The sequence below is a fragment of the Phasianus colchicus genome, chromosome 31, assembly GCF_987193195.1.
Source record: "Phasianus colchicus chromosome 31, bPhaCol1.hap1.1, whole genome shotgun sequence".
NCBI lineage: Eukaryota > Metazoa > Chordata > Aves > Galliformes > Phasianidae > Phasianus > Phasianus colchicus.
Genome location: NC_143466.1, coordinates 1,222,732 through 1,246,217, shown reverse-complemented (window position 1 = coordinate 1,246,217; position 23,486 = coordinate 1,222,732). Strand labels below are relative to the sequence as shown.

The 23,486-nt window shown below is 52.1% G+C and overlaps 3 protein-coding genes and 1 pseudogene across 7 annotated transcripts in view; 3 read left to right on the top strand and 1 right to left on the bottom strand.

The window, feature by feature from the left end:
* The window catches only part of LOC116241142 (T-cell-interacting, activating receptor on myeloid cells protein 1-like), an 82,876-nt pseudogene that overhangs the window by 29,063 nt on the left and 30,327 nt on the right, over nucleotides 1-23,486 (top strand).
* The window catches only part of LOC116241265 (osteoclast-associated immunoglobulin-like receptor), a 51,282-nt gene that overhangs the window by 25,997 nt on the left and 1,799 nt on the right, over nucleotides 1-23,486 (bottom strand). Inside the window, exon 7 of one of the 2 annotated variants that reach the window (XM_090127766.1) lies at nucleotides 22,626-23,409. The exons of the other annotated variant lie outside the window; for it this stretch is intronic. Within the exon in view, the coding sequence (XP_089983892.1) occupies nucleotides 23,272-23,409 (138 nt within the window). The 3' untranslated portion in view covers nucleotides 22,626-23,271. Of the gene's footprint in view, nucleotides 1-22,625; nucleotides 23,410-23,486 lie in introns of those variants that run through there. 2 annotated transcript variants of the gene reach the window in all.
* LOC116238800 (free fatty acid receptor 2-like) lies at nucleotides 327-4,464 on the top strand. The gene has a single exon (XM_031608683.2). The coding sequence runs from the start codon at nucleotides 2,573-2,575 to the stop codon at nucleotides 3,878-3,880; it is 1,308 nt and encodes a 435-aa protein (XP_031464543.2). The 5' UTR covers nucleotides 327-2,572; the 3' UTR covers nucleotides 3,881-4,464.
* On the top strand, nucleotides 12,086-21,379 carry LOC116241218 (leukocyte immunoglobulin-like receptor subfamily B member 3A). Of its 4 annotated transcripts, none has more exons than XM_090127901.1 (6): nucleotides 12,087-12,438; nucleotides 12,512-12,547; nucleotides 12,665-12,943; nucleotides 13,345-13,560; nucleotides 20,241-20,278; nucleotides 20,831-21,379. In XM_090127901.1, exons 1-6 carry the CDS (start codon nucleotides 12,315-12,317, stop codon nucleotides 20,966-20,968), a joined length of 831 nt encoding a protein of 276 aa, XP_089984027.1. In that variant the 5' UTR covers nucleotides 12,087-12,314; the 3' UTR covers nucleotides 20,969-21,379. The 4 variants fall into 4 exon arrangements, with proteins under 4 accessions (XP_089984025.1, XP_089984027.1, XP_089984026.1 ...); XM_090127898.1 differs by having other exon boundaries at nucleotides 12,092-12,438; nucleotides 13,426-13,560; XM_090127899.1 differs by lacking the exons at nucleotides 20,241-20,278; nucleotides 20,831-21,379 and adding an exon at nucleotides 13,713-13,966 and having other exon boundaries at nucleotides 12,086-12,438; nucleotides 13,426-13,560.

Here is a 23,486-nt window from a genome sequence, read left to right as displayed (position 1 = left end):
TCCCTGGGGCCCGGGTCAGGGATATTTCTAGGAAACTTCCTAGTTTGATCCGCTCCTCTGATTATTATCCCTTATTGATAGTCCAGGCTGGCAGTGATGAGGTCACTGACGGAAGCCTGAGGACTACGAAAAATGACTTCAGGAGACTGGGGAGGTTAGTTGAAGGAGCAGGCGTACAGGTAGTATTTGCCTGTATTCCTACAGTGGCAGGGAAGGATTCTGAGACGTCCAGAAGAACACACCTTACAAACATGTGGCTGAAAGGCTGGTGCAAAAGCAAGAATTTTGGGTTCTTTGATCATGGGGCGGTCTACTCGGCACCTGGCCTGGGGTCGGCTGATGGGTCTCACCTGTCTCGAAGGGGGAAACGGATCCTTGCCCAAGAGCTGGCAGGACTTGTAGAGAGAGCTTTAAACTAGATATGAAGGGGGTAGGGGATAAAACCAGGCCTGCTAGAGATGAGCCTGGGGGAGCGGCACTGGGATTAGGGATGAGGCGAGGGGCTCGGCTGAAGTGCTTCTACACCAATGCACGCAGCATGGGCAACAAACAAGAAGAGTTGGAAGCCACGGTGCGGCAGGCAAGCTATGACCTAGTTGCCATTACGGAAACATGGTGGGACTGCTCCCATGACTGGAGTGCTGCAATGGATGGCTACAAGCTCTTCAGGAAGGACAGGCAAAGAAGAAGGGGTGGCAGTGTGGCTCTGTATGTTAGAGAGTGCTTTGATGTTACTGAGCTTGTGGCTGGGGATGATAAGGTTGAATCCCTATGGGTAAAGATCAAGAGAAGGGCTGACAAGGCAGACATCCTGGTGGGCGTCTGCTATAGACCTCCAAACCAGGATGAAGAGACAGATGAGGTGTTCTATGAGCAGCTGGCAGAAGCTGTGAGATCTCCAGCCCTTGTCCTCTTGGGGGACTTCAACTTCCCTGACATATGCTGGGAATTCAACGCAGCACAGAAGAAGCAGTCTAGGAGGTTTCTGGAGTGTATGGAGTATGGATAACTTTCTGATGCAGCTGGTGAGAGAGCCTACGAGAGGAGCTGCCCCGCTAGACCTGCTGTTCACAAACAGTGAAGGTCTGGTGGAAGACGTGGAGGTCGGGGGCTGTCTTGGACAGAGTGACCATGAGATGGTAGAGTTCTCGATTCTTGGTGGAGCCAGGAGGAAGAACAGCAAAACTGTTACCTTGGACTTCCGGAGGGCGGACTTTGAATTGTTTAGAAGACTAGTAGGGGGAGTCCTCTGGGATTCAGTCTTAGAGGGTAAAGGGGTCCAAGACAACTGGTTGCTCTTCAAGAAGGTAGTCTTACAGGCGCAGGAGCGGGCTGTCCCCCTGAGCTGCAAGATGAGCCGGCGGGGAAGGAGACCGGCGTGGATGAATAGGGAGCTATTCTTGAGGCTCCAGGAGAAAAAGAGAATCTACCGCCTGTGGAAGAAGGGACGGGCGACTCAGAAAGAGTACAGAGAAGTTGTTAAGATGTGCAGGGAGAAAATCAGAAAGCCAAAAGCCCAGCTCGAACTCAACCTGGCCGCGGGGGATAAAAAGAAACAAGAAATCCTTTTACAAATATATCAACAGTAAGAGGAGGACTAAGGAGAATCTCCATTCCTTACTGGATGAGGCTGGGAATGTGACTACTGACGATAAGGAAAAGGCAGAGGTCCCGAATGCCTTCTTTACGTCTGTCTTTAAAGGTTATCCTGAGTATCCTCAGGATACTCCACTTTTTGACCTGGTAGTCTCGGCTGGGGAGCAGACTAAACCAGCCACGATTCAGAAGGAAACAGTCAGAGACCTGCTACTGCAAGTGGACTGCCACAAGTCCATGGGGTCGGATGAGATTCAACCCAGAGTGCTGAGGGAACTGGCAGAGGTGAGAGCCGAGCCGCTTTCCATCATCTATCAGCACTCCTTGTTGACGGGTGAAGTACCAGAAGACTGGTACTGGTACACATCAGCCCATGTTCCTGCCCCACAGCCCCGTGATTCCATATTCAGCCTCATGGCTCTGTGCCCCACAGCCACACAGCCTTCCCTTCCTCCATTCTCATCTCATCGCTTTGGGAATGCTACGAGCCCATATCCTGCCCATAATCCCATATCCTGCCCCATAACAGGAAATCTTACCCCATGTCCTGCCCCATAGATCCATATCCTGCTCCATAGCTTTATGTTCCACAGCCCTGGAGTCTTCCTCCTGCTGTGCTCATTCTCATGTCTTTGGGACTATGAGGAACACATATACCTTCCCACAGCCCCATATCACATTTCACAGCCCCATAACTCTCCCTCTTGCCCCATATCATGCCCCATAGCTCCACATCCAACCCCATATCCTCATTTCCAGTCCCATATCCCCAGAAATTGACAAATCACCCCACAGTCTGATCTGTGCCCCATATCCTTGCCTCATAGCCCACGGACTCCATACTCCAACCCATAGCTCTGGTATCATCCCTTGTATCCCTCCTATAGTCCCAGTTTGATATCTTGTCCCATTCCAGTATGACCCCATAGCCTGCCCTACTGCTCTATGCCCTTTGTCCCACAGCCTTCCTCTCACCATGCTCGTCTTAGCCATCCACGTGCTGACCTTCGCTGTGGGTTTTCCTGCCAACATCTTCACCCTCCTCACCCTCCTCATCAAAATCCGATGCCACCGTCCTCATCCCCACCTCTCCGCTGCCGACCTCCTCCTCCTCCACCTCACCACCGCCGACCTCCTTGTCCTCCTCTTCCTCCCATTCAAGATGGCCGAAGAGGCAGCCATGATGGCGTGGCCCTTCCCCAGAGTGCTCTGCCCCATTGCAAACTTCTGCTTCTACTCCAGCATCTACCTCAGCACTCTCTTTATAGCTGCCCTCAGTGTGGAGCGCTACTTTGGGGTCGTGTTCCCACACCGCTACAACCGGCGCCGGAGGTTATGGCGGATGATGGCTGCCAGCGCCGTCCTTTGGGTGATGGCATTGTCCCTTTGTTCCTTCGTCTTTGTAGCGGAGCATCACAGAGAGTTTGGGGTCAATGGCTCTGAGGCTGATGGGGAAGGTGGTTTAGGCTTCAATGGGAAAAAGACCTGGGGATCGGTGATGGACAACCCCAATCACGTTGACCACGTTGGGCTGAAGACGGACAACTCCCATTGTTCCGGGACCAGTCGGTCTGACCTTGGGGGATTTGAGTTAACCAAACCTAACGGCATTGACACCGATGTCAACAGTACTTCTACTGCTGACATCACTCCCAGTGGCTCCAAGGTCCCCAGTCTCAACATCTACAGCATCTCCAGTCCCAAGGCTGACCGCAACATCTCCACCCTCCAATTCTCTGCCTGCACAACCCCAAAAACTCCCCACATCCCCACCACCACCTCATGGAACTCTCAGAATGCCTCTGAGACTCAACCCCACATGGTCTACCACTGCTACGATGACTTCTCCCCAACCCAGCTGCGCTTTGTTCTCCCGCTGCGCCTTGTACTCTTCCTCGTCCTCTTCCTCCTCCCCTTTGCCATCACCATGTTCTGCTATGTCCACATCATCCGTGCCCTCCTCACTCGACCCCACATCCCACTGCAGAAGAAGTACCGCACTGTGGGGCTGGCCGTGGCCACCATGGTCAACTTTGTCATCTGCTTTGGTCCCTACAACCTCTCGCATGTGGTGGGCTTTGTGCAGCAGCGCAGCCCCACGTGGAGGCCCTACGCTCTGCTCCTCACCACCCTCAGCCCCGCGCTCGACCCCTTCATCTTCTATTTCTCCTCCAGTGCTGTGCGGAGGGCGGTCAGAGGGGTGGTGGGGGCGGTTTGTGGCACAATCCATGGGTTTTTGGGTTGGTGTGGGTGGGGGAGTGAGGGGGGGAGTGGAGGAGAGTGAGCCCCAACCAGGAGGAGGTTCTGGGGTAAATGAGGTTGTTGTGATTGGAGTGGGTTTAATGGGGTGGGAGGTCAGAAATGGGGACGGGTGTGTTGTTTTTGTGGTAAGAGTGGTTCCGTGGATGCGTCCGGTGTTTGTGGATCAATCAAAACTTGGTCGCTGTTGGGTTGTCCTACTGAGTTAGAGTCAATAAAGACCCGTGGATGTGGTCAGTGTGGTCAATGAGGTCACATAGATCAGTGTGGTCAATGCAGAACCCTGAGTGTGACTTAATGTTTTCCCCAATGTCCACTGGGATTGGGGTCAATGTGGACTAATGGATCTGACCCAATGTTGCTTTACGCCCAGTGCCCCCAATTGCTTCAGTGTCCCCATGTCTGCAATGCCCTCAATATCCAGCAATGTCCCCAGTTCCTCCAGTGACTCCAATATCCCCAGTGCCCCTCAGTACCCCCTATGGGCACAGCTGTGCAGGAGGAAAGAGCATCCCTCTACACTCCAGAGATCAGTTTAGTGCCTGAGCCTACACTCAGGTCATTGCCAAGGGCAAGGCAGTCAGCTGCACGCCTCCAGACTGCCTTCAGACAGAATGAAAGAAAGGTGTCTGTCACAGGGGACTCCTTTTGATGGGAAAAAAGGCTCTGACTCAGTGGCCAGACCCTACCTGTAGGGAAAGTGTGCTGCCTTCCTTTTTGCCAGCTCAGGACATCAGCAGGAGACTCCCTGCTCTGGTTCACCCCCCTGGTTGTTCTCCCTCACTGATGGCTCAAGCTGGCAGTGATGCAGTCACCGAGAGAAGCTTGAGGGCCCTGCAAAGGCACTGGGTTGCTCACTGGATGCAGTGGGAGCACATGTGGCGTTCTCGTCTGTCCGCTCAGTAGCTGTGAAGGATACTGAGAGGTCAGGGAAACACATCTGATAAATATGTGGCTGAATGGTTGGTGCCACAGCAGAAGTTTTGTTTCTTCTTTTTCTGACCAGAGGGCGCTGTACTCTGTGCTGTGCTGATGGTTGCAGGTGGATCCCACCTGTCTGAAAGGGAGAAGCGGATCTCAGACCAGGAGCTGGCTTGTTTGCCTGAGAGGGCTTCAAACTGGCAGGCCTTTGGGGACAGCGTGAGATATGGAGGGGGTGACAGCCTGTGTGGGACACCACAACTGGGGCATGTGTGCACGGCTCTGTGTGTCAGCCATTGGGTGCCCTCGGTACCACCACCCCTTGGGGACCACAAATACCACATCAGGAGGTGATGTAACAGAGAAACATCCACAAGAGGAAGAGACAGTGGCTCTGAGGCTGCTTCCTGCCCCACTGCAGTCCCAAAGCTGTTCCTGCCTCATGGCACCAATGGTGCTGGCCCTCATCCTGGGTGAGTGACAATGGGGACGTGGTGCCACGGGGGTTGGTGGCCTTATGTGCGATCAGGACCGTGTCCCTTGCAGGTTGGTGGCTGGTGGCAGCGAGCAGGGCCTGGCAACATGAGTGTGGTGATAGGGGGTTTATGGTGAGAGAGGGAGGGGAGCGTGGTCAGGGGGCCATCAGAGGGCACAGGAGGGTGTGCAGGGACAAGGCTGACTGCTGTCCCCTGTCCTCGTGCCCCGACCCTCCCTGTCGCTGCACCCCAGCCAGGGGGGTCCCTTGGGGACACTGTCACCCTGCGCTGCCACCTGCCGAAGCCGGCTGCATGGGTTGAGCTTTACCAGGATGGACTAGGGAGTCAGTGTGTGAGGGCCGCCTGCACTGCCCATTCAATAAGGCAGCAGTGGGAGTGGAGGTCTTGTGTCAGCATGGGTGAGTGCTCCTGTCTTTTTTTCAGGTGACTTGCTCTCCTGTTGACAGGCCCTGACGCCACCATTTCAAACATGGTGCTCACCAGGAAACGTGCTTCCCACGCAAAGACTGTGGCAACCCAGACGGAGGGGCTGCTCAGTAATGTTCAGGTCGCTGGCTGCCGGCAGTGCCTCAGCCTGCTGCTGCCGGGGGAGGATGGGAAGGATGCCACTTGTGTGCGGTGTGAGCAGCTGGCCGAGCTGCTCAACCTGGTGGTGGAGCTGAGGGAGGAGGTAGATAGACTGCGGACCATCAGAGAGTGCGAGCGGGAGATTGACTGGTGGAGTGACTCTGTGCGAGAAAGGAGCAGAGATTGCACTTCCCAGACTGAGGGAGTAATGGACCCTCTCTCTCTCCATAGTCAAACAGGGAGAGACAGCTTGAGAGGAGAGGAGGAATGGCAGCAGGTCTCAGCCCAGCGTCGCAGGCAACCCCCATCCCGACCTCCCTCGGTTCCCTGGTCCCTCTCTGTAACAGGTATGAAGCCCTGTAACAACCAGAGGGAGTGGTGAGTGATGATGACGTGGGAGCACTGCCGCCAAGCTTGCCCAAGGTGAGGCGGTCAGCTCCACGTTTGAAGACTGCCTCCTCCAAGAAAGAAAGGAGGGTGCTAGTTGTAGGCGACTCTCTTCTGAGAGGAACAGAGGGTCCAATATGTCGGCCTGACCCTACCCACAGGGAGGTGTGCTGCCTTCCTGCGGCCCGGCTCAGGGATATTTCTAGAAAACTCCCCAGCCTTATCCGCCCCTCTGATTATTGCCCTTTATTGATAGTTCAGGCCGGCAGCGATGGGATGGCTGATAGAAGCCTGAGGATTATAAAAAATGATTTTAGGAGACTGGGGAAGTTAGTTGGTGGAGCGGGCATACAAGTAGTGTTTGCCAGTATTCCCTTGGTGGCAGGGACAAACACTGAGATGACCAGGAAAAGCCATGTAATAAATGCATGGCTGAGAGCATTTGCTGAGGTGCAAGCGCAAAACTTTTGGATTCTTTGATCACGGGGCAGTCTACTCGGCACTTGGACTGAGGTGTGCTGATGGGAATTGCCTGTCTCCAAAGGAAAACGGATACTTGCCCAGGAGCTGGCGGGACTCGCAGAGAGGGCTTTAAACTAGATAGGAAGGGGGAAGGGGATAAAGCCAGGCCTACTAGAGATCAGCCTGGGGAAGTGGTATTGGGATTAGGTGAGAGGCGAGGGGCTCAGCTGAGCTGCGTCTACACTAATGCACGCAGCATGGGCAGCAAGCAAGAAGAGTTGGAAGCCATTGTGCAGCAGGCAAACGATGACCTAGTTGCCATAACGGAAACGTGGTGGGATTGCTCCCATGACTGGAGCGCAGCAATGGATAGCTACAGACTCTTCAGGAAGGATAGGCAAGGAAGGAGGGGTGGCAGTGTGGCTCTCTGCATTAGGGATTGCTTTTATGCTACTGAGATTGTGACTGGGGACGATAACGTTGAATCCCTATGGGTAAAGATCAGAGGAAGGGCTGACAAGGCAGACATCCTGGTGGGCGTCTGTTACAAACGTCCAAACCAGGATGAAGAGACAGACAAGCTATTCTATAAGCAGCTGGCACGAGCTGCACGGTCGCCAGCCCTTGTCCTCATGGGGGACTTCAACTTCCCTGACATATGGTGGGAGTACAGCACAGCACAGAAGAAGCAGTCTAGGAGGTTTCTGGAATGCAGAGAGGATAACTTCCTGATGCAGCTGGTCAGAGAGCCCACTAGAGGAACCGCCCCGCTAGACCTGCTGTTCACAAACAGGGAAGGTCTGGTGGGAGATGTGGAGGTTGGAGGCTGTCTTGGACAGAGTGACCATGAAGTGATAGATTTCTCAATTCATGGTGGAAGCTTGAGGGGGAACAGTAAAACTGCTACCTTGGACTTCCGGAGGGCGGACTTTGAAGTGTTCAAGAGACTAATAGGGGGAGTCCCCTGGCATTCAGTCTTAGCGAGTAAAGGGGTCCAAGAGAGCCGGTTGCTCTTCAAGAAGGAAGTCTTAAGGGCGCAGGAGCAGGCAGTCCCCCTGAGCTGCAAAATGAGCCGACGGGGAAGAAGACCGGCGTGGATGAATCGGGAGCTATTCTTGAGGCTCTGGGAGAAAAAGAGAATCTACCTCCTGTGGAAAAAGGGACAGGCAACTCAGAATGAATACAAGGAAGTCGTTAGGATGTGTAGAGGTGAAATCAGAAAGGCAAAAGCCCAGCTTGAATTTAACCTGGCCGCTGGGGTGAAAAGGACTAAGAAACTCTTTTATAAATACATTAACAGTAAGAGGAGGACAAAGGAGAATATCCCCTCTTTGCTGGATGAGGCTGGGAATGTGACCGCTGAGGATAAGGAAAAGGCGGAGGTTCTGAATGCCTTCTTTACGTCTGTCTTTAAAAGGTAGACCAGATATCCTCAGGGTACTCCTCTCTCTGACCTGGTAGTCTGGGCTGGGGAGCAGACTAACCCCCCTGTGATTCTGGAAGAAACAGTCAGAGACCTTCTAGTCCAACTGGACTGCCACAAGTCCATGGGGCCAGATGAGATCCACTCCAGAGTGCTGAGGGAACTGGCGGAGGTGAGAGCCGAGCCGCTTTCCATCTCCTATCAGGGCTCCTTGTTGACTGGTGAGGTCCCAGAAGACTGGAGGCTTGCCAGCGTGACTCCCATTTACAAGACAGGTCGTAAGGAGGATCCGGGGAACTACAGGCCTGTTAGCCTGACCTCGGTGCCAGGAAAGGCTATGGAGCAGATTGTCTTGAGGGAGATCATGCGGCATGTGCGGGAAGACTTGAGGACCAGGACTAGACAGCATGGGTTCATGAAGGGCAGGTCCTGCTTGACCAACCTGATCTCCTTCTATGATCTAGTGACCCGCCTGGTGGATGAGGGAAAAACTGTTGATGTGGTCAACCTAGACTTCAGCAAGGCCTTTGACACTGTCTCCCACGGTATTCTCCTGCAGAAGCTGGCAGTCCATGGCTTGGATGGGGACGCTCTTGGCTGGGTAAGGAGCTGGCTGGAGGGCCGGGCTCAGAGAGTGGTGGTGAATGGAGTTAAATCCAGCTGGCGACCGGTCACGAGCGGTGTTCCCCAGGGGTCGGTGCTGGGGCCTGTCCTCTTCAAGATCTTTCTTGATGACCTGGATGAGGGCATTGAGTGCACCCTCAGTAAATTCGCAGATGACACCAAATTGGCTGGAAGTGTGGATCTGCCTGGGGGTGGCGAGACCATTCAGAGGGATTTGGACAGGCTGGAGGGCTGGGCTGAGGCCAACGGGATGAGGTTCAACGAGACCAAATGCCAGGTCCTACACTTCGGCTACAACAACCCCAGGCGACGCTACAGGCTTGGGGCGGAGTGGCTGGAGGACTGCATAGAGGAAATGGACCTGGGGGTGTTGATTGATGCTCAGCTGAACATGAGCCAGCAGTGTGCCCAGGTGGCCAAGAAGGCCAATGGCATCCTGGCTTGCATCAGAAAGTGCTGCCAGCAGGAGCAGAGAGGTGATGGTTCCCCTGTACTCAGCTCTGGTGAGGCCGCACCTCGAGTACTGTGGCCAGTTTAGGGCCCCTCACTGCAAGAAAGACATTGAATGGAATGTGTTCAGAGGAGGGCAACAAAGCTGGTGAGGGGTGTGGAACACAGGCCATATGAGGAAAGGCTGAAGGAGCTGGGATTGTTCAGCCTGGAGAAGAGGAGGCTCAGGTGAGACCTCATTGCTCTCTATAACTTCCCAAAGGGAGGTTGTAGTGAGCTGGAGGTCGGCCTCTTCTCTCGTGTCATTAGTGATAGGACCAGAGGGAATGGTGTCAAGCTAAAGCAGGGGAGATTCAAGCTGGTGCTCCTACCACCCCAAGGCCTACATCTTTGTGCCCTCACCTCTTGGGGACAGCGTGAGACTGGAGGTGGCACCCACACCTTCACCCCCAGGTTGGTACCAGCCCCCATTTGGGTGCCTGCAGTGTCACCCACAGGTGGCAGTATCATCACATCCCTTCCCCATCGAGGTGATGCTGAGGATGAAGGCACCCAAATACCTTCACCCCTCAGGTGCTGAGTTGGTGTCCCATGGGAACCTGGTGATTGCAGTGGTGAGGGGCTGTGCTGCTGTCCTCGTTTTTGCCCTCAGAATTTTCTTTGTCATTGATGCCCACAGCCTCTGGATATGGAGAGATGAGAGTCTGGGTGCTGACGTGGGTGCTGTAAGACCCCATGTATGCCTCTCCACAAAGCCTCTCTTCTTTGGGGTGCACTGTGTGGGAGTGACCCACATTCCCTATTTTGGGCTCCCTGATGCTCACTTCCCCTCTCAATGATTCCGAGATCTTTTCAAACCCAACACCTTCAAGTCCCCACCAGTGCCCCCAAATGCTTCCCAATCCCACCAAATCCCCAAATGCTCATCTCTAACAACAGTACCCTTTCTTTGCCCTCAAATCCCTTAGCACTCTTTCATACACGCAAATCCTTCCTGATCCACCCCATATCCAACATCAGCAGCGCTGTGGGATCCCCACATCTGTCCCAATTCACCCCTCTCCTACAGATCACCTTCAAGCCCCCTGACTCCCATTCTGTCCAACGTACATCTCCTATAGATTCCTTCATAGACCATTACCATCTCTGTTCTTTCTCTCTTCCTTGACTGTCTTATTAAACAGGTTTTTCCCTCAACCTCTGAGTTCCAGATTATTTGTCCTCTCATCTTCTCCCCCATCCCTCTAGGAGCAGTCAGTGAATGATGACAAAAGCCTTTCTACATTTTCAGAACAGCCTTTCTCATCACTTGAGCAGATATAAGCAGAAGGACGTGATTAGAAGCTCAAGAACTGAATGCAGAGGAGCCTCCTCCTAGTCAGCAGTCAAATCTTCAGTCCGTCTCAAAAAGTCTCCATCCAGTCCCTAAACACTGTTCAGCTCCAAAACACCCTCACCACCCCAGTATCTACATCCAGCCCCAAAAAGTCTCCTCCACCCACAAAATCTCTACCCACTTCCCAAAATCTCCATCCCCCAGAAATTTCCAGCCACACATAAATCTCCATTCACTCCCAGATTCTCTATCCAGCTCCACAACCTCCATCCATACCACTAATACTTCGTGCATCCCCAAATAGCCATCCAGACCCCATACACAAAATCTCCCTTCACCTCCAAACTCTCCATGCAGACCCCGAATCTCCACCTATCCTCAGATCTAAGCCTCCCTGGATTCTCAAGCCCCAAATGCCCCTCAGAACTCACTGGGACTCTCAAATCATAATGAGACACTCCAACACCCTACTTATGTCCCCAGATCTGAGACACCTTCGACTCCCAAGCCCACCCTCCCTGTTACCCAGTCTTACCCACCAGAATCCCAAATGCCCCAAATCTAACATCCCCAAATCCTTTCCAGTGAGGCCCATATCATTCCCAATCCCAACAAATCCCTCAAGGATCAACTCTAACCCCCAAATCCTTCTTTATCATCCTCAAATCCCTTCTCACCCACTGGCACACAAAATCTCTCCCAAGTTTTAGCACTGGTTGGAAGGTGGTGAGCAGCTGCGCTGAGCATCGCTTGTTTTGTAAATCTATAAATATAATCACCTGTCATGGTTTTATGATTTTTGGTTACTGGCATTCCGCATCATAACTTCATGTGGCACACTGAGAGTGAAAGAGCTAATGCTCCAGTTCCATGGATCGTGGATAGTTCCAGACACCTGGTTCTCCAAAGAGAAGAAGAACTGCACACCACGCACCCCAGAGGACTTTGTGCTGTTCTGTTATCCGTTGTCCATTCAGAGAAAGAAAGAACTGTTGGCAGTTCATGAGCTGTCCTCTATTTCCCTTTCTGCTCCTCCCAGCAACGTGTGTGCTCCCTAGTCATCTCAACTTCAGCATTGGAGTAAGGCCTTTGGTTTTGGACACACTCCCATTCTATTTGATGTATTAGCTTCAATTTCAGTTATATTGTATTACACTGTACTGCAAATGTGTTACATTGCATACTGCTATCTTTTCTGTTAGTAAATTACCTCTTCTCCTGAGATTGTTGCTACTGTTCCATCTCCCAACCTTTTCCCCATTATTCCCTTTCCCCTTTCCCAGGGCATGGGTTCATGGCTCCCCCCACAACACCAGTGACAGAACCAGGCCAAACTGGCCTGTGTACCATGCATATTGCCATTACTATGATTTCCCTCTTCCTTTTCTGCCCTAGTAAATTGTTTTCTATTGCAACCCATGAGTTTTGCATTCTCTTGGTTGATTCTCACACAGTGCACCAAGAGTGGGGTCAGTGAGTGAAGGGCTGTGTGGTGCTGAGCTGCTGGCAGCTGACAGCACTGCAGTCCTTGTGGTACCAAAAGTGGGACCCAAAGGGTGCAGATCCCGACGCACCACTGAAGCCACGTGTGCTGTGTTTGGCATCCCAAGGGGAACACCACACGAGGCACGTGCTGACAGAACTTTGGGGACAGTCAGTGACACTTGAGGGGTGATCGCCTGCGTGGGACACACAAACAGGGTCTGTGTGCAATGCCCTGTGTGTGTCAGCCAATTGAGGACAAAGCATTGTCACCACAAATGGGGGAAATTTGTCACGAGGTGGTGACATCATGGCATCCTGTCCCCAAGGGGAAATGAGATTGCCTCTCCGGCCACTTCCTGACCCCACTGCAGTCTCTCTGTCCCAGAGCTGCTCCTGCCTCATGGAACCAATGGCGCTGGCCCTCATCCTGGGTGAGTGACAATGGGGACGTGGTGCCACGGGGGTTGGTGGCCAGGTATCTGACCAGGACCGTGTCCCTTGCAGGTTGGTGGCTGGTGGCAGCGAGCAGGGCACAGGAACGTGAGTATGGGGACAGAGGAAGAATGGGGAGAGTGGGTGGGGACTGTGTTCAGGGTGCCATGAGAGGGGCACAGGAGGGTGTGCAGGGACAAGGCTGACTGCTGTCCCCTGTCCTAGTGCCCCGACCCTCCCTGTCGCTGCACCCCAGCCAGGGGGTGTCCCTGGGGGACACTGTCACCCTGCGCTGCCACCTGCCCCGAATGCCTGCCTGGGTCCAGCTCTGGTTGAATGGAACTCTCAGATCTGACAAGCAAAAAGACAAGGAGCAGGATACAGCTGAGTTCTCCTTTGCTGTCACAAACCTGGAAGATGCAGGGACGTATCAGTGTCGGTACCAGGTGTCAGAGCCACTGTGGACATCAAATAGGAGTGAGCCCGTGGAGCTGGTGCTGACAGGTGAGGGCACTATGGACACCAGCTGGCCCTGGTGTCTTCTCCTCCCTGCATGCAAACCGCAGCTTCCCCCAACTCAGCATTTCCCTGAGCCCAGGGAACATGTGGCAATGGGGATTGATGTCACCACCCACCGCTGGAATGGGGGTCATGGTGGCACATTCCTCCTGCACACAGCTGAATGCTCGGACCCTATCCTGTGCCAGGATCCCACTGGGAATACTGTGGGTGGGGTACAGAAACCTTCACCCACTCAGGGGGGACTCTGGCCTCTGCCAGCACCAGTACAAAATCCTACAACCCCAAGGATCACACATTTGTGTCCTCACCCCTAGGGGACAGCATGATGATGGAGGTGACACCCACACCTGCAACCCCAGTCGGGTCTGAGACCCCATTTGCACGCCCCCGGTGTCACCCATGGGTGGAACTGTCCCTGCATCCCTGCCCTGTGATGTTAACACCCAAACACTTGCACCCCACAGGTGCCCAGGGGCGGTCCCATGGGAACCTGGTGGTGGCGGTGGTGAGGGGCTGTGCTGCTGTCTTGGTCTTCAGCCTGGGCCTCTACTTTGTCCTCGATGCCCGCAGCCTCTGGACAAGGAGAGATAAGAGCCCTGGTGAGGAAGTGGTTAAACGGTTTCCATCCCTTAAAGATCCTCTCAAGTGCCCTGCCTCCTCTTTCTGTCCTCAGTTGAATTCCCCAAGTGCCCTTTTCTATTCCCTACAGATCCCCCCAGGTGTCCCCTACCTGTTCTTTGATCCCCTACAGTCTTTAAGGACCACCAAGTATTCCATCGAGACCACGTATCCTTCATCTTTCAACTTTGTCACGGAATTAACTGGATCAGTTTATGCCCGTGACAGGGGGCAGTATGCCCCTGCCCTCCCCACCCCCCACCTGGGCCCACAAAATGGGAAGGAAGGGGGAAAAGGAAAGAAACAGTGGCAACAATCTATGGAGGTAAACTTATTTTACTAACTATGATATCGGAATACAAAATAATACAATATAATACAATCTAATTGAAATTGAGACTAATGAATGAAATAAGATATGAGAGAGAGTTCCCGAGACCGAGTCAAACCTGAAAAAGCTTGGAACGGCTAGGAAAGCACCCTCCAGCACCCACTGCCAGGCAGTAAGAGACCGCCCCCCCCGGAAGGGTCAGATCCCGTGACTTCCGCAATGTATAGGGATAGGTACGTAGAGTTAGAATATTAACACTTCCAGTACACGATGTTTTGATGTTGAATACTGAAAGTCAAATAAGCAAAAACCAAAACCATGACATTCCACCCCTTATTCTACATCACTACATCACGCTTAATATATATATATATATATACACACATATGCAAACAAACAAAATGATTACAAATGCATCACACGCACACGTCTATATACATGGAATTACTGTCTGCACTCCCCCAGCATCAAATTTCCTTGTGGTACACATTGAACATCCCCATTTTCCTGCATTACCCACCAAGTGGATCCAGGTCCCTGGGCAAAAACAGTACCGCGGAGAGGTCTGCCCTTTCCAGAAGCTGGAAGAACCCAAACTGCCTTTCCCAACATGCTCTTTACGTGTACAACAGGGACCTTATCTCCCTCTACGGTATGTAGAGAGCTGGATTGGGTAGGACCATCACGATTGATAGATCCTCTGGTATTGACTAACCAGGTGGCTTCTGCCAAATGCTTCTCCCAGTGCTTAAATGTTCCGCCACCCATTGCTTTCAGCATTGTTTTTAACAACCCATTGTATCGTTCGATTTTACCAGAAGCTGGTGCATGATAGGGAATATGGTAAATCCACTCAATGCCATGATCTTTGGCCCAAGTATTTACAAGAGAATTTTTGAAATGAGTCCCATTATCTGACTCAATTCTTTCTGGGGTGCCATGTCGCCAAAGGACTTGTTTCTCAAGACCTCATATGGTGTTTCGGGCAGTAGCATGGGGTACTGCATATGTTTCAAGCCACCCAGTGGTCGCCTCTACCATGGTAAGCACATAACACTTACCACTGCGGGATCGTGGCAAGGTGATATAATCAACCTGCCATGCCTCCCCATATTTATACTTTTGCCATCGCCCTTCCTCCCAGAGTGGTTTCATCTTCTTGGCTTGTTTGATTATAGCACATGTTTCACAGTCATGAATAACCTGTGCAATAGCATCCACAGTTAAGTCCACCCCTCGGTCTCTAGCCCACTTATATGTTGCATCTCTCCCCTGATGGCCCGAGGTCTCATGAGCCCACCGAGCTAGAAATAATTCACCCTTGTTCTGCCAGTCCAGGTCTATCTGAGCCACCTCAATTTTGGCAGCTCGGTCCACCTGGTGGTTATTTTGCTGTTCTTCAGTAGCCCGTCTTTTGGGCACATGAGCATCTACATGGCGCACCTTCACGACCATATTCTTTGTTCGGGCAGCAATATCTTTCCACAGTTCAGCAGCCCAAATAGGTTTACCCCTTCTTTGCCAGTTATTTTGCTCCCACTGCTGTAACCACCCCCACAAAGCATTTGCCACCATCCACGAGTCAGTGTAAAGATAAAGCATTGGCCACCTCTCCCGTTCAGCCACATCCAAGGCCAGTTGGACAGCCTTTACCTCTGCAAATTGGCTTGATTCTCCTTTCCCTTCAATGGCCTCTGCAACTTGTCGTGTGGGGCTCCACACAGCAGATTTCCATCTGCGATGCTTTCCCACAATACGACATGATCCATCAGTGAACAGGGCATACTTTCTTTCATTTTCTGGTAATTCATTGTATGGTGGGGCCTCTTTAGCTCGTGATACTTCTTCTGCTGGTGATGTTCCAAACTTTTTACCTTCAGGCCAGTCCATGATCACCTCTAGGATTCCTGGACGGCTGAGGTTCCCCATCCGCGCTCGTTGCGTAATCAACGCAATCCACTTACTCCAAGTGGCATCAGTTGCGTGATGGGTGGGGGGAACCTTTCCTTTAAACATCCAGTTCAACACTGGTAGTCGAGGTGCCAGAAGGAGCTGTGTTTCAGTACCGACCACTTCAGAAGCAGCCCGAACCCCCTCATAAGCAGCTAAGATCTCCTTTTCAGTTGGAGTGTAGCCCTCTTCCGACCCCTTGTAGGCCCGACTCCAGAATCCCAGGGGTCGGCCTCGGGTCTCTCCTGAGGCTCTTTGCCACAAACTCCAAGTGGGACCTTTCTCTCCAGCAGCAGTGTAGAGGATGTTCTTTATATCCTGCCCTGTCCGTACTGGCCCTAAGGCCACGGCACGGGCTATCTCCTGTTTAATCTGTTCAAAAGCCTGCTGCTGCTCAGGGCCCCATGTAAACTCATTCTTCATTCGCGTCACATGATAAAGGGGGCTTACAATGAAGCTATAGTTTGGAACATGCATTCTCCAAAAGCCCACTACACCTAAAAAAGATTGTGTCTCTTTCTTACTAGTGGGTGGAGACATAGCGGTGATTTTGTTGATCACATCTGTCGGGATGTGACGACGGCCATCTTGCCACTTTATACCTAGGAACTGAATCTCCTGAGCAGGTCCTTTCACTTTGCTCCGCTTAACAGCAAAACCAGCACGCAGAAGAATCTGGATTATTCGCTCCCCTTTTGTGAAGACTTCTTCTGCTGTATCGCCCCACACAACGATATCATCAATGTACTGCAAGTGCTCAGGGGCACTGCCCTGTTCTAATGCAGTTTGGATCAACCCGTGGCAAATGGTTGGGCTGTGTTTCCACCCCTGGGGCAAACGGTTCCAAGTATACTGAACACCCCTCCAGGTGAAAGCAAACTGTGGCCTACATTCTTTGGCCAAAGGAATGGAGAAAAAGGCATTAGCAATGTCAATGGTGGCATACCATTTGGCTGCTTTTGATTCCAGTTCATACTGGAGTTCTAACATGTCCGGCACAGCAGCACTCAGTGGGGGTGTGACCTCATTCAGGCCACGATAGTCCACCGTCAGCCTCCATTCTCCGCTGGCTTTACGCACTGGCCATATGGGGCTGTTAAAAGGCGAGTGAGTTTTGCTGATCACTCCCTGACTCTCTAGTTGACGAATCAACTTATGAATGGGGAGCAAGGAATCCCTGTTGGTGCGGTACTGCCGTCTGTGCACCGTTTTTGTAGCAATTGGTACCTGTTGCTCTTTTACTTGTAGCAACCCCACAACAGACGGATCTTCTGACAGGCCAGGCAAAACAGACAGCTGCTTAATGTTGTTTGTGTCTATAGCAGCTATTCCAAAGGCCCATCGATACCCCTTAGGATCCTTGAAATGCCCCCTTCTGAGGTAATCAATACCAAGTATACATGGAGCCCCTGGACCAGTCACAATAGGGTGCTTTTGCCAGTTCCTACCAGTGAGGCTTATCTCGGCCTCCAACACAGTCAATTCTTGAGAGCCCCCAGTCACTCCAGAAATATGGATTGATTCTGTCCCTTCATAAGTCGAGGGCATCAGAGTGCACTGTGCACCGGTATCCACCAATGCCTTATATTTCAGTGGTTCTGATGTGCCAGGCCATCGGATCCACACAGTCCAATAAACTCTATTATCCCTTTCCCCCCCCTGACTGAGGGCAGGGCCCCTCTATTCATTACCTGTGGTAACCGGAGCAACTGCACTGGCGGTTGATCTGCTTTGTAATTCTCTCACCCGTGCTCGTAGTACATGAGTAGCTTGGTCGTGCCACTTCCTCATGTCTTCTCCATGGTCACGTAAGTAACGCCACAAGGCAAGTCGCGATGTAGGATTCCTTCCTGGAGCTGGAGAGCGTTTGCCTCTAACAGCTGAGATTTTTGATTTTGCACCTGAGAAGGAGGGTTCATCGTCTTTAGTTAGTTGGATCCACATTTGTTCTACCATCTCCTTCACCTCCTTCATTAGACTCTTTTGACTATTCTGATCTTCATCAAGCGTTTCTGATACTTCTACAGGTTTGTCACGATTCATCAGTGAAGACATTTGCTCTCGCATTTCATTCAGTTGCTCCGTCATTTGTGAGATGGCGGCGATGGCGGCGCGAGTTGGGGTAGCTGTTGTTCATAGCTTTGGAGCATAAGAATCAATTCATAAACTAAGGGGCTTCTCTGTTGGTCCTGGTATCTGTCCGATGCTGCCAATAGTGCAGAGGCGTATCTGGCTGGTGCTGTTGATGTGAGTTGCTGCCACATTTCACGCGTTGTTCTCACTCTCTCAGGGTCATGGCCTTGTGGGTCGTTAAAAACACAGTTAGGATCATACAACATTTCCACCACGGCTATTTCCCTCAAATACTGGATACCCTGTTCAACTGTATCCCATCTTTTCGTCACAGGCTTCAAGCCACTTTTGAAGGGGTACCTTTCCTTCACGGCTGTTAATACTCGTTCCCAGAGGGAGGCAGCCCCATCCAGACATCGACTAATTCCTCTGTCAATAGCTGGATCTCTGGCAATGGCTCCTAATTGGCGAGCTTCGTTACCATCTAGAGACAAGCTACTGGCCCCATCGTCCCAACAGCGAACTAACCAGGAAACGATGGCTTCATTTGGGCGCCGTATAAATTCCTTTCTTGAGCCTTGGATTTCAGTCATCTTCAGAGGCCGACGAGTAGTAATAGAAACTTCCTCTTCATCACTCTCTTCTGCATGTCTCTTAGTTTTTCCTTTTGCCTTTCTTGATGTTGGTGGTTTCGAGGAGGGCCCCTCACCTGGATCTTCCTCCACCTCCTCCTCTTCTTCTTTTTTCCGTTCTAGACGCGAGGACACTCGTTTCCATTTCTTGCCCTCCACAGGGGCAACTGATATTGTTACTGGTGTCTCCTGTAATTGATCAGATTTGACTTTCCCTTTGGCTTGAACCTCAGCTCGGAAACTCTCTCTCTCCAAAACAGTATTATATATGGCACGGTAAGCACAAGCCAAACCCCAAATAAGTTGTACCTCCTTAGATTTACCTGAGCCGCACTGCCCCTGTTCCAAATACTGGCTAAGTTTCTGGGGATCCCACAGGTGCTCAAGAGTGAAATCCCATGACATTGCGGGTCCCCATGCTTCTAAGATTTTTCCTAAACCTCTCCATATTCCCTGCCAGTCAGCATTCTCTGGTTCTGGAGGAGACTCCTTCTGCTTACTATTCCTGTATTGGAATACATTCAGGGAGAGTAATATTACGACCACAAGCATGAGAGTTAACTCAGCATTGGAAAAGCGTCTGATAAACCAAAAGGAAAACCTGGAAACTGGTTTGAACATCGTGTGGTTTGTAAAATTAGCTATTCCATCTGGGATGTAGTTGCTTGTGAAATTAGCCATTCCATACGGGATGCAAGTGTCAAAATTCGTATTAAACATTGCATATAGGTACCAAGATAGGTACCATACAGGCGTCTCCATCAGTGCCTTTATGTAGTTATATACGTACACCATTCCACAACAAGTAAAGATGACATTGATGATTCGCCAGTAGGTCGCGAGAAACACCATAGCTTTTAATCCCTTACTCAGCGCTTCCACGAAAAAGAGTGGGTTCATCGCTGGTTTCTGCTCAAAAAGGGTTAATGAATTGAAACTAACAAGAGGGGGGGGGGAAAGGAAAAAAAGGCACTACCCAGACTAAGCAGTGCTCAAAGTTTACAAATATCCCAGAATACTGGCAGTACGCCTGGCCTTTCAAGGTCAAGTTTCCCAGCACAAAACCTGAACTACTGATAATGCTCCCTAACGAAGCTCTCTAAGAGCAGAGAGCGAGATTCGTTCTAAGAGCCAAAAAGCAAAAACCAAAAACAAAAGGCAGCTATGCCCGCATTCTCCACCAAAATCTGTCACGGAATTAACTGGATCAGTTTATGCCCGTGACAGGGGGCAGTATGCCCCTGCCCTCCCCACCCCCCACCTGGGCCCACAAAATGGGAAGGAAGGGGGAAAAGGAAAAAAACAGCGGCAACAATCTATGGAGGTAAACTTATTTTACTAACTATGATATCGGAATACAAAATAATACAATATAATACAATCTAATTGAAATTGAGACTAATGAATGAAATAAGATATGAGAGAGAGTTCCCGAGACCGAGTCAAACCTGAAAAAGCTTGGAACGGCTAGGAAAGCACCCTCCAGCACCCACTGCCAGGCAGTAAGAGACCGCCCCCCCCGGAAGGGTCAGATCCCGTGACTTCCGCAATGTATAGGGATAGGTACGTAGAGTTAGAATATTAACACTTCCAGTACACGATGTTTTGATGTTGAATACTGAAAGTCAAATAAGCAAAAACCAAAACCATGACAAACTTCCTCTTTTTGATGCAGTTGTCACCCCTGAAATGCTTAAGTCAATGTCAATCAAGGTAAGTGTCTGTGTCAGTGGACCCCAAGTCCCAGTTCACCCCTTGGGGCACACAGAGAACATCACTATGGAGACCCACACCCTTCCCATGAGGCCCACAGATGAACCCCAGCCTCATATGGCTTACTCTGACATTTATGTGCCCCACCTGTATCCAGCTCATGGGAAATCCAAATCTGCATTGCAGGGAACCCTCAGCCCACAATCCTAAGTCTCCAGACCCACACAAGCCCTCCAAGCCTTACTCCCTCCCAGAACATACAGGCACATACAACTTGAGAAGAGCGGACCTAAATGCACCCACACAGAATCCCAATGACCCATGGGGAATATAAAAAAGAAAAAAGCCCCTCTATTCCCCCAGTCCCTAGGTACCCCAAGACCATAGCTGGACCCCACATATCCCCCTTGCAGACCCCCCCGGTACCCCCACAGAACTCCAGACTCACCCTCATGGTCACATCCCCCTCATACCTTCACCAGAGGCCAACCCTCAGCCCACCCATCTTGGGGACCCCCATGGTAGCACCCCAGTCTCCTCCTGTATCTCCAGGTGCCCCCCAGGGACAGCGAGGATGTGACTTACGTCGAGATGCCAGCTGCCATCCCGAGCTCCCAGACTCCCAGTTCCCCCACCGCCAACCAACCCCCCGTTATCTACACCACAGTGAGCACTGAATTACCGTGCTGATGGGCCTCCCAGGTGCCTCATTTTTGGGGTGTGTGGAAGGGGACAGACCTCAAGTTCCCTGCTTGGGACTCCCTGATGTCCTCTTCTTATCTCAGACCAGCTGATCTCCCCAAATCTAACAATCCCAAATTCTCACTGGTGCATCCAAAATACTTCCCACTCACACCAAATCCCAAATGCTCATCTCTAAAAAACTTCCTTATCCCCTCAAGTACCTTAACACTCCCTGAGACGTCCAAATCCTCTGCTGTCCTGTCCCAGACACCACCACCTGACACATTCCTGAGACACCCTTATCTGTGCCAGTCTTCCCCTCTTACGGAAGTCCCACAGAATGTCCTTTCCTCTCCTTCCATCTCCTACAGATTTCCTATAGATTCCATGTAGACCCCCCAAAATCCCTTGCCTCCCTTTCTGCCATGGTTGTATCCTTGGTCTTTGGGTGCTGAGCAATTCCTTTGTGCATCACTTGCTTTGCAGAAGTATATACATCTATCTGATTATCAGTACTGTTATTTCTCGCTTCCTTTTCGGTCTCAGTAAATAGATTTTATCTCCACCGATGAATTCTTCCTCATTTTCTCTGGTTCTCTCCCCAGACCCACTGGGAGGGGTCAGTGGGAATACAAGCTGTGTGGTGCTGAGCTGCTGCTGTGTGACAGCACCGCACTCCTTGCTGTCCCTCCCTCCCTCCATGAACAGGACGTGACACTCACCTGGTGCAGCTGTCAGATCCCCTCAGTGTGGGAAGGTCTGGTTGTGACCTCCCAGCTCTACCCAGGAAGGCTCCATGCCAGAGAGGTCCGAGCAGGGACAAGCCCTGGCTGCCTGGGAAATGCCGGTGTTTCAGCTCCCCTGTTCCCGAGGAGCTGAAAAGGTGCAGTGGCTGCCCTTCCCTCCTGAGAACTGGTTGGGCTCAGAACCACCCAGTGTGTGCTGTGTTGGGAGCAGCACTGCTGACAGCCCAGAAGGAGAGGCACTGCATTCAACACCCTGCTGATGGAAGGCTGACATCCTGGCAGGAACCACGGACAGCCCTGCAGAGCCAATTCACTGCTGAACGGAATGCCACTCGGCGATGCTGTGTGGTGCTGTCAGAACCAGCAGATGAGGAAATCATTCTGTGCACTGAATTAGAATGACAGGAAGAAGGAGTGGACTCCTCTCCTCTCCTCTCCTCTCCTCTCCTCTCCTCTCCTCTCCTCTCCTCTCCTCTCCTCTCCTCTCCTCTCCTCTCCTCTCCTCTCCTCTCCTCTCCTCTCCTCTCCTCTCCTCCACTCTCCTCTCCTCCACTCTCCTCTCCTCCACTCTCCTCTCCTCTCCTCCACTCTCCTCTCCTCCACTCTCGTCTCCTCCACTCTCCTCTCCTCTCCTCTCCTCTCCTCTCCTCTCCTCTCCTCTCCTCTCCTCTCCTCTCCTCTCCTCTCCTCTCCTCTCCTCTCCTCTCCTCTCCTCTCCTCTCCTCTCCTCTCCTCTCCTCTCCTCTCCTCTCCTCTCCTCTCCTCTCCTCTCCTCTCCTCTCCTCTCCTCTCCTCTCCTCTCCTCTCCTCTCCTCTCCTCTCCTCTCCTCTCCTCTCCTCTCCTCTCCTCTCCTCTCCCCTCCCCTCCCCTCCCCTCCCCTCCCCTCCCCTCCCCTCCCCTCCCCTCCCCTCCCCTCCCCTCCCCTCCCCAAGGGCGCACACGGGAAGGGGACGTGTGTGTGCTGTAGGGACAGACGTGGCGCTGACGTGGGGCACGTGGTAAGGACACACGGACACAGGGAGGGCCTGGAGAGTGCAGGCACAGGGAGCACATGTGCACCGTCCCTCTCAGGGGGTTTGGAGGGAGGTGAATCTCTCTCTGTCTCCTGAGTCACACCTCTCCCAGCCAGCAGGGACAGATACTGCGATGGAGTCAGCCAAGGCTCAGAGCAGGAATACACGTCCATTTCCTGAGAGCTTCTCTTCAAAGCACTGCTTTGGAATGAAAAACTGTCCACAAAGTCTTGTTGCTCACCTCCCGCATTCTTTACCGGTCTCAGAAAACATGCTAAGGACACCCATGTGCAGCACTGTGCACATCTACTGGTGTACACGCGTGATGCTGCGGACACCAAGGAATGGAGTTAATCACGGAGTGCACATCTGGGTGTAACTGTTGTGCACATGTGACGGTGAACACATGTGACACACAGGAACACATGCAGTGATACATGCATGCAGTGCACACGTGACGGTAAGCACACACAACACACCTGCACTGTGCACGCTGGCAGTACATGTGTGCACACTAGACACACGTGTTTGTGCACACGTATGGAGGCATCAGTGATGCCTCCCAACTGCTACCTCGGCGTAGATAACAGAGGGCTGGGGGTCAGCGGGGGGGTTGAGGGGCGGAGTGCTGGGGGTCACAGCTTGCAGCTCCATGTAGGTCAGACCCTCGCTGTCACTGGAGGGAACCTGGGGACACAGTGGGAAGGCAGAGTGTCAACCTGGGGGTCCCCAATGTCCTTTGGGAGGGACACCACGTGAGTGAA